Here is an 11,042-nt window from a genome sequence, read left to right on the forward strand (position 1 = left end):
AATCGTGTCAGATCATGACCAATGCCATCCTGATGCCTAAGTCAAAATCATGTTTTTAGTTCCATTTCCATGCGCACTTGCTGTTCGTGTACATGTCTACCTTCCACAAACACCACTTGTTTGAACCGACTGCCATTGTCGGTGGGGGCGTTAGATTGATTGAGCCATGGGGGATTGGCATTATAAGGTGAGATGCTGACTGTGTTAACGTCAGCACACAACTCTTTTGCAATGTTTTTTGGGTTGCTTCTGACTGAGTTCTAAAGCCAAACTACATGCATTTACTATACTCGGGTCAAATGGACGCATCAAAAAGCACACTTACTCCACAGCAACTATGTATTTCTGCGTGACCTGGCTCTTAAGACCTGTAATCTGCGCAAACGCTGAAGGATGAATTCTCTCCTATCTACTTCTCCTTCGTAATCACCACCATGATTCTGTGATCCCATTTCCTCTATGGTAAACCCTGAAATAACTTGTAAAACACTAGTAATACAGAATTCTTCCCTCCAAATCGCAAAATAACCAAAACAGGGTAAAATTGATAACACCAATTCTATTCCAGCTTGCGCGAGTCTCCTTAGTGAATAAATATGCAAAGGCACTGAGAAGCAAAGCATTGTTGGCAAACACGTCTTTCAGCAATCGTCCAACCTACAGTAGCAGTTAAGTAAAATCACCTCCCAAATGCTGAGTGGGAACAAAGCTGCTCATGGCTTACTAGACATACCGGATGTCACATCTGGAACGTGGCCTGCCTCCAAATAACCTTCGAGGTGTCCGATTTTGCCAGAACAAGCAAAAAAGTAGGTCGCATTTGATACAAATATTTGTTCTTACATTAAACCTTTCTCACCTCAAATGAGTAATTTCAAGTATCCGTTATATCTGCACAGGATCAGCAAACGTAGAAAAGAACCATGTCTTCTGGATGGCTCTACATTCAGTGGTAAGTTAGAGTGAAAGGCAGTAAAAGGAAGACTACCCGGGTGAATTAAGTCTTGGTGATGTTGAAGGCAGGTGAATTTGCTAAAGGATATTTGACAGTCCTCACACACATATCTGATGGAGTCTTAAAGCAAATGGATTTACTAACAGTTCAAAAGAAACGGTTTTATGGTATTAAAAGCACATGAAAAAATCGAGCACAACTTGTGCTTCTACTTCTTGACTTAATCCAATTAATTAGTTGTACTTACCCCAATGCTTCACTTCAACGTGGCGCTTTAGAATGGAGTGATATTGAAATTTGCACAAGCAATAGGGGCAGAAGTACAACATCAGGTGCGCAGAAGGGTGTTTGAAGACCAGAAATGAAGTTTGCGCTGCCAGTTTATTATGTTCAAGTGAATTAAGATACGATAGAACGCCTCTCCATGACATGAAGTCGCAATAAACTGTGGACTGTAATTTATGTTCAGAAGTCTTACACAGCTAAGCTGTAAATAACTGCTAGAAAACGTAGACTGCTTTAAGGTCCACTATCAAAAAAGGCCAAGCTTTCGCAGTAAAAAGGATTTAAAATTAATGTATGGCGTTATGAATGCTTTGCTGTCTGCGTGATTTAGATGTATTTTTTGTCAGTATTCATCCTACTCAAATCGCTTCTCAGTTGTTCAAAAAAACGTTAGGTTTTTTTATTTGGAGTTAGTGAAAACCCTCTTGGTCGTATTGAGTTTTTGGCTGAAAGCAGGCAGTCGTTTTTATTCATTCTGCATTTTGTACAAGTGCTTAACAATTTGTTAGCAAAATAATAATATATTTATTACTGCAGATCGGCAGCAGTGCGATTAGGGTTAGTTAAGTTTATCTTAACAATTATGCATCCACGCAACTGTAAATAAAACTGGGTAAGTAGAATTGATTACATAAGATTCAATTATAGAAAACATTGACTACATTTTTAGTAAACTCAGTTGCTCACCATTTTTTATGCATTTATTTGTAGATTAATTTTATTAGCAGTGCGGTTTTTATGCAAGTCTGCATGATAAGAACAGGGAATGAATTTGCACTAGTGTAAATGATCTTGTGCCTGCATTAGTTTATGAACCAGCGTTAGTGAAACTAATTGCATGTAATATGGACTCTGTTTTATTGGGTGAATATACATTGGTAGAATTAAAACACAACATACTGAAAGTAGCGGACCCTGATTGATTTTCCTTGCATGCATTTGATTAAATATATTGCCACATATATATATCACTTCCATGTAGTATTTGTGGGTTTGTGCATATAAAAGTGGAGAAATAATTATCAGTAGATAATTTACTGTTAGTAGAATTATTTTCCTAAAACATCGCGCAGATGATATTGCGGATACATTGGCGTTGCGGAATTTACTTATTCGCTAACCAACATGTGCTTACCAGTAAATGGATTTGAATCAGTAGGTTTAGTTCTGCATTAGACTGCATGCACTTTAAATAAGGTTTTTTCAGGTAGTTTATTTGCACGTTCTTCTGCATGAACAATTCAGTGAAAGCACCATGTCAGTGAACTTGACGACATTCAATTAGGCATACCTATCCTATACTGCATGTGCACATCAGCTAATACACAGCGTTTGCTTGGGTTACCTCTAGATAAGCCTGCGAATTTGTTTGCTGGATGAATTGAGCTGTTGCAACATAGAAAACACGTCATTATGTGTGCATCACAAGTAATGAATTTTGCGTTAGTGAAATTAATTATATATGCAATTTAATGTGCTAATAAGTACCATCATTCAACCGAGTGATTTAAGTCAGGGCTTTGAATCCACGAAACAAACACATTTGTAAACGAATGCACAATCGACAAATGAATCGAGTACCGATAATGTGTTCAGTGATCACTGGTTGCACAAACAAGTGAGTGGACGATTCATCACTGCTGCAATCATCAAATTAGCAATAACAATAGTTGTTGTATTTCTTTATTTTCTACCTTCAACATTTGCCGCACTCACCTACAATTCAGCGTTGGCAGTTGACGTATGTGCAGGAGGGTACTTGTGCTACTCGATAGCAGACAAATGCCTCTTTGCAAATCACCAAAGACGACAAGTCCTTGCTACGGAGGTGGTTGTGGGCAAGCAAGCTAGTACCATGTGTGTGCGTAAATTGGTAGCTAGCTGACTGTTAGGTACTGCCGCATGCACTTAGTAGTTTCACCTGCTAACCTCAGCCTTACAGTACCGGTTGTATCGGTGCTGCGTTTGCAAAGCCATCCTGTGTGATTGGTAAAGCAAGTGTCAGGGGAATGCGCAAATTTTCACCACTCAGAACTGAAATATACCACAAACATTTTAGCATGCAATCTACTTCTACTCCCAAGACCATCATCCTTCTTATGGCATTCGTGATCTCCACTTAGAAACTCCTGAATACATGCTGGAGGTCTGACATACAATTGAGTTTAGCAAAATGCATCAGATTGTATGTAAGTATGCGCGTGCTATGCGGACTGCTTTTACATAAAACAAGGGAAGACAGGGTAAATCAATTTCCGTAGTTAATTTGCTCAAACCCAATCATTATTCTGCTCCCTTCGCCAGGCCATTATACGTTGATTTGGGTGAATCTCACTGGTCAATGCCAGTAGCGGTGGCGTGTGTCGACACGTTCATCAAGGGTGTTTGGAAACTGGCAATTTGCAGTAGGCAATCAGACACTTGATCAAATCAATCGAGCACCCTACATGTTCAAAGACGTACAATATAACGTCTGACAATATACATGGAAATGTGACACTATCTGAAGTATGTAGTTAGGTTAATCGTGTTCTATTTCGCTTCGGCAAAAGGTGCGGCAACGCTGTTATTTTGACATGTCTAAATTGCATGGTCTAAATTTTCGGTAAAATGACAGTCATAGTGCATAAGCAACTACCCAATTATCCCCTAGAAAATTCTCATTTTTTGCTTAAATTTTGCCAGAAGGAGAGGAAGATAAACATCATCAATTGAAATGTTGCGAATTCGATACCACTACAAGCATACAACAACAAGTAAGTTCTTACTAAAACTTCAATAAGTTCATCTATCTCTTACCGCTTAGGCTCTGGTGCAATATTACTTACTTATACCAGATTTAACAAATTTTTATTTAAAAATGCAAAGCAGTCAAGGAAAGTGTCACACCACCAGTGTTCATTGGGTCCCGAAAATCAATTGCTGCGGATTTTACCACAACTACTGCGTGATGAAGTTAACCCTTTCTTTTTAAATGACAGTTAGATTTGAACTCCCCTACAACACACCCATTTTAACACCAGATGTGATCACACCTAACAGTATCATTACCATCTCAATATCTTCCATCTTCTCCCACATGAAATCTTATCTTAAATAGACTGCATTTTAAAATTGACGTCGATCCTAAAGATGCAGGCAGTGCTGTTCACTCCTGCCAATGCACCGAATGTCATGTAACAAGCCTCAAGAGGTGATGTTCTAGTTAGACCCATTATCAAATCCTCGATTAAGTTCGGATCAAGCAGACATTGGAGAAGACCCAAACTGCTAGGAAAGTAGAGGACAAGCATAAAAGTGCCCCTCTGAGCACCCGTCCCATATGGACGATAAAGACGTTAGAGCTGAACTTACCCAACTCCATAAATGGAATAAAGTCATTTCAGAGGGCATTTTTAATGGGCTGTGAATCTTTTAAGCCGTGCATATTCATTGGGAACACTTTTCTTTTTCACATACACATAATTCATTTAAGTTAGGTATGCCACTTAAAAAGTTTATTGACTAGTTTTGGTACCAGAAGCTATTTTTAATTGCAAACTAGGAATGTTTTGTCAAAAGGTACGTAGGTTGCATCTTTCAAATGTAAGTTATGCCTAAATTGATTGCATGTTGTTACCAGATTTGCATGCATCCACCTTCCTTTTTAACAGAAAATAGTCCAAATCAAACTAAAATGTTTTTACAAAAAAGTGGAGAAAGAAAGGATAGAGGGAAGAGGGAAGGGGAGGTAGGGGAAATGAAGAAAAGCGCAGAAGCTTTGGATGAGATTAATTGGGCCAGTAACAACGAGAGTTCCTCTTCCATCACCATCGGCTGTACTAACCCGGCCCGACGTAGCATAACCTCGATGGTGTGACGGAACCAAAGGTTTCTGCGTGGTGGTCTCACCTTTTGGCGTGCACTTTTCCTAACCAACTACGCATTGCACCCCTTCCATCTTGCTTCGAACTGTCCACGGTTTTCTTCTTTAAAATCCTCACTCCACATCACTCATTCAATTGTGCATTCTTTCATTGCTTCATTGTTGCATGCTTCACTTCTCTCTATCTATTCTACCCCGCCTTTTTGACACCGCATATAGAAACATGTTAAAGTAGTTACAGTTTTCTCTTCCACCTTTCTGTCCCACTTCATTCCTGGCCCACAACGTCATGTTCACACTCTTTATTTTGCAACTGCCAGCAGAAGTGGTGGAGGTGAATACAGTGAGGAATGCGCATGGAAAGTAATTAGCAGAGCTGCATGGCACGAGTATGAATGGGACTGCACTCATGTTGAAACACACAATGGCATGACGAGTATGACGAAGAGAAGATGCAGCATTACCACCAACATGGCTGCCCACTCAGAAATCGCTGCCGAATGCACTTTATTGACAAACATGCTATGCAATGTGATAGAATACATGGATTGCGATGCGAGAGAGCTGGCAACATGATGGTAAAGAATGGGAGAAAAAGAAGGGAAGAAGAAGGAAGATGGTAAAGTAGGAAGGCGAAGTAGTTTGAAGGGTACAGACGTAGGATGGGTGAATGTGGGCCAACAACCCCAAGTGTTCTACGACTGGCATCCGCGCATGTACTTCAAAGGCCCGACGTAGGAACAACTAGCCCCCTTTAGTTCTCATATTTCATTCTGAACTCTTTTAGGCTAACGAACACCTCTACCTTAACCTTATCTACTAAGTAATCTTGGGCTTCTTTTTATTGTTTTCCCTCTTCCTACTCACATAGCCTACCCTTTCCATTTTATACACATGAAAATTAAGGCAAACAGATGTTTATGTAGTCATTGGCTGCAGGGTTTAAAAGTGTATAATTGCTTAATTGACATCATTATTCTCTGCAGAGTTGAGGATATGATGCGCATACATCTTCAGGCTATTTGACACATGCGGATCAATTGCAGTCAGTTTTGTACATGTCCGCGTCCGCCTGAATGAGTTTCGCCCAATGCGTGTGGAAAACTTCACAACGCAGCCTAACTTAATACCCGATTCTCTGCCCTGTGAGCACCTGCTTTACAAAGGAGGATATTTAAAGCATAAAATTGTATTTTTGAGGTCAATAATTCCATTATTTCTTTAAAAACGTGTCTTGAGCACATTTTTTGCATAATGCTTGAAATAAATTCTTCGTACACTACCTCTTATGTGGTAGCGGGTGTTACTTACAGGAACTGCTCCTTTCTAATTATTCTAATTACTCAAAGTAAATTTTGGCTGGTACGGAAGAGATAAGAGATCGAATGTGCTACGCAGTGAGTAATCCAGATATTAGCTCGTTGTCAAATTGGAACCAATTAACTTAGTGACCTATGTGGTAAGTTAACGTTGATTTCTTTTGATAAAATCAACGACTTAATCCCCTAGATCTTGCATTACTAAAACCGTGGGTAAAGAATTTTTTGGCCATTTTTGTTTGTTTAGGTAATTGGGAAAGTAGGCTCCTAACCATGAAAAGTGTTAGTGGATATTCGAATTTGCTACGGAAATTCATATAAAAAAAATGGAGCATGTGGATGGGTAATATGTGTAGCAGATTAATGTGTTTGAAGGAAAACAAAGCAAAAGTGAGTCATTTGAGAGGCTAATTGTTGAGACCTCATTGCACTCCCTCACTATCTCTCAATTTGCAACCAGTACAGATTCACCGACTGGTACCTGAAAATATTTAAAGCTGCCAAAATAAAGATGACAGAACGTAATCCGACTATTACAAAGCCCTTTTAAGTGTCATCAACCGATATTTTCCTTTCATGTGAATGCTTAAGTCAACTTGGGCACCCTCTTTGGACTAGCAACAACACGTAACAGAAGTTTAATCTAGCATACCATCGGTAAGGTAAGTGGTCAGTTTTGCACACACTCATAGTCTAAGCAAGGCGATCGCAAACTCTGACTTTCAGTAGACTTTAGCAACCTCTAGGCCTCCTTGTACTACGGTGGCATAACGTGCATTCCTCTACTTACTCTTCTTGTCTAAGTGTTTGAAGCCTGAGATAAAAGGGAGAACGAATAAGGTGAATGTATGAACTGAGGTCTACTACTGTTAAAGAATCAAATCTGAGTGCTTCCCCGAGCAAAATAACCACAACTTACTTCACATTAATAAATGTGGGAAGGGTGTGATGGTGTGACGGAAACCGCAGGTATCTACGTGGTGTAGTTGCTGGTCCTATTTCGTCCTTCACGTTTCATATTTTATCTAGCATGCTGTCAAACCAATGACGCATTGCATCACTTCCCACTTCCTCCGAATTCTCCGCGGTTCTCGTTGCTAAATTCTAGACCCACTTGCATTATTTTATCCATCCATTTGTTCGCTCATTCCTTTATTTTTCCATCGCTGGTAGATTAATAAACACAGACACATATAATATTAACTCTGTTATTTATTTTAGATCAAACGGGAGATATAAGATGGACTCAAAATAATTTAAACAGTGTCTGCATGTGATGACAATAAACCGCGGCATGATGGAAAGATAGACATAAAGAAATCAGTGATGGATCGATGGTAGAATAAATAAACGAATGAATGAGTACAGCTGTGTTTATAATTTAGTGTCAAAAACCATGGACAGTTTGGAGGAAGAGGAAAGTGATGCAATGCAAAGCTGGATTAAAAGAATCCGTGATGAAATATGAATCTTGAAGGGGAAAATAACGGCAGCAACTGCACCAAGTAGAAACCTCTGGTTTCCGTCACACTAAGGAGACTGTACTACGCCAGGCCGGGTCGGTACAAGAGAAGGTGATGGATGAGGAAGGCTCGGGGTCGATGGCTCACTTCCACACATCCTACGCCTCTACACTTCACTTCACTTCTACCTCCTCTACCCTCTCTTTCCGTCTTTTGGCGGCTATGGTGTCCAATAAAGTCAACTATTTGTTTACAATGGTTTATGCAGCAGTGAAGATCATTTTTGAATTGCAGCTTGCCAAAACTAGAAGCCAAGCTAACTATTCAAACTACAGCAGCATTTTCAGTAGCCTGGTCCATATATTGTATACGTTAAGGAACAGATACGTTTCGTTGGCCTCGTCTTCAATAATGACCTAAAATTTAATGCAAAAATTATTAGAAGCTTGAAAAGAGTGAATACACTGGGATGTTTGCCAACTCCAAGATTGTGTGGCACATATATGTCAATAAATGAGGAGTGAGATAGATCGAATAAGCTTTGTTAGGCACCTATTGCAGCTTTCGCAATTTTCATAGGTAGATTAGAGAGGTGTCTCTTCACTTTACCTCTTGGCATAAAATGACAGTAATGAGAGATGGTGGAGGAGGTAGGTGATATGAAGTGAGGTGGATCAGCCACACCTAGCGCTTCCCAACCGTCACGTTGACTTGTATTATCTCCGTTGACTAGCAGAGCCCCCTATTTAGATCCTTCTAGGATTCCTTCGAATGATTTGTAAATGCCCTATTTTAGCTAAAACGCGTCACTTAAAGCTTAATGTTATAAGAGATATCCATTTGCATTAAACTCTAGGGGTTTTTAGCCTGCCATCTAACTCTGCCTAAGAACATGCTCAGTGGCAGCCATTTAACTAGTTTAGCGTACTGACCATGTGGCAACAGGTGCTTTGCTGTAACGCAAGTCGGTACAGGAGGAAGAAGGTGATGATTTACAGAATTGCAGCAACATGGGGTAGGCTAGTGATTTAAAGATGTGGTGTTGTCCAGCCTAAAGCGTAAACCCCAAACAAGGCAAATTCATCTGCTGCTATTGCTTTTATTCATAAGTTACGCTTAGGGGAAGTCTGACCCAATACGCCGGTGAGAACAAAACTTAAATAGAATATATGTAATTTATTTGGTAAATTAGCAGTTACATGATAGTGTTCTGAGCTTTTATAAGAGTAGCGTTCAAAATGTCTTGGAATCCTCAGCTAAGGACTGTGCCAAAAAGGGTGTTAAAATGAACCTCCCCATGTTAAAATCCCGTTGAATGAAAGAAAAAGCTCTTATGGCTAGCCACGCAAATTCAGTCCACAAATCATATAATTTGTATGCAGTTATAAAGCTGGCTGCACTTGCACCCAAAATAGACTTTAAATGAGTTCTTGACTTTCGTTTAAACGAACAATACACACTCTGGTGTGCGGATGCTAACAGGTGATTTGTGTACTTATATAAGTACCTCGTTTATCCGAAGATTTAAACTCTGTATTTGCGCAATATAACTGCATTTTAGAATTCCAATTACCAATATTTGAGCATCTCCTTAAAAGAAGGAAAAGTGGACAGCATGTAGGTGAAACGGTGGGAAGTGTAGAGGCGTAGGATGTTTAATTGGGTCAGCGACCCCAAGCGTTCCTCATCCGTCACCTATAGCTGTACTAACCCGGCCCCACCTCATTAGTGTGACGGAAACCAGAAGCTTCTACGGCCTAACTCCCAACTCTTCACGATTTTCGTCTCTAAATTCCTCACACCATATCAGTTTTTCGTTTATTTATTCAATCAGCTTAGCAATCTTTCATTGCTTTATCTTTACAATCCTTTTAAATCCATTTATCACACCACGTGGTCTTACTATCGCATGCAAATGGACGTTAAAGTAATTAGAGTTAGTTTTCTATCCGCTGCTCTCACTCCAGTTCTGGCCCTCAATGTCGCACTCTTCATCATGAAATTGTTAACAGCTGTAAGGAAAAGAAAACGTAGTGAGGAATACACATATAATATAAGTAGCAGAGCTGCATGGCACAAGGGTGTGTCCAAACGCACAGACGTTGAAGCACACAACAGTATGGAGAATATGGCGAAGGGAGGCAGCAGCAGTGCCACTAACACGGCTGCCTCCTCAAAAGCGTTGGCTAATATAATGTACTGATGGGCATGCCTTAAGACCCAGTGGAATGTATCGGAAAGCGATGCGATAGAAGGGGAGCCGTTTTGAGGGTGAAAATGGAAGAAAAGATTGAAGAAGAGCATAGAAAAGGTGGATGCAATAATGGCCGATTAGTTAGCTAATCCAAAGGTTCTTTATGCATTCAACAAATGGATCTTATCAATCAGTGGCTAGGTCAGAGTAAGAGTTATAGCTACAGGTAAGGCGCTAATTGGTAGAAGCCAAGGATTGGGGTGGGACCGACATGTCATTAAGGGAACCACTATTTATCTTCTTGTCAATGTACGTAATCCTGTTTAGTGTTGTAGAGTAGACTTAACCAGTTTTTCAAACAACGCATATCATAATTAACTCTAGGAACTAGTTTTTTCACTTATCATGTTTTGTGTTTATCTATCGCAACGGTAAGACGTATTGGAGTTCCAAAATTCTGCTCACATGAATTTTTAGCCATAGACTTCTTTTGGCATTAATTTAAATCATATGCGATTGTTGGGTAACTAGAGATAGCCTACTTGGCCTACTCAAATGACCTCATAGTGAAACGGAATTCAAGCAACGTCCGTATTACCCTGCAAAATGCATTTTGTGCAGGAATCATCACACCAAGCATTGTATTTACTCACTGGATGCAGACAGCAGCAAAGATAGTGAAACATCGTTTCAAACAGAAGGCAGGTCTGCGGTGGCAGGTGGTGATTGGTCAAGGCTTCAGACTTAGGATCACGGTTGACCTCAACTTGGTCATGCTGCTTTACGTAGGGGACATCATCGGACCCCTTACTTGAAGTGCGCCCAAGGAAGGCACCCCACCTGTCTGCCCATCTACCCGTTCTCCTGGCCTCATAACTACGTGTACATGCCTAACAGATCAACAAAATGATGTCTCGAACAAGCTGCAGCATTTACTTACACAGGGGGAAGTAGAGTGCTT

General features: G+C 40.1%; 1 protein-coding gene across 1 annotated transcript; it reads left to right on the forward strand. All coding sequences in view use genetic code 11, as the record gives it.

Annotated features, from left to right (window-relative positions):
* Nucleotides 1-2,702: 2,702 nt before the first annotated feature.
* Nucleotides 2,703-10,090, forward strand: EGR_09937 (hypothetical protein; the record flags this gene model as incomplete). Its single annotated transcript, XM_024499186.1, has 7 exons — nt 2,703-2,785; nt 2,819-2,981; nt 4,627-4,714; nt 4,749-4,825; nt 4,863-4,970; nt 5,325-5,468; nt 9,722-10,090. The coding sequence occupies 7 exons, from the start codon at nt 2,703-2,705 to the stop codon at nt 10,088-10,090; spliced, it is 1,032 nt and encodes a 343-aa protein (XP_024346392.1).
* Nucleotides 10,091-11,042: the final 952 nt, after the last annotated feature.

This window comes from Echinococcus granulosus, assembly GCF_000524195.1.
Source record: "Echinococcus granulosus chromosome Unknown EG_S00177, whole genome shotgun sequence".
Classification (NCBI taxonomy): Eukaryota; Metazoa; Platyhelminthes; class Cestoda; order Cyclophyllidea; family Taeniidae; genus Echinococcus; species Echinococcus granulosus.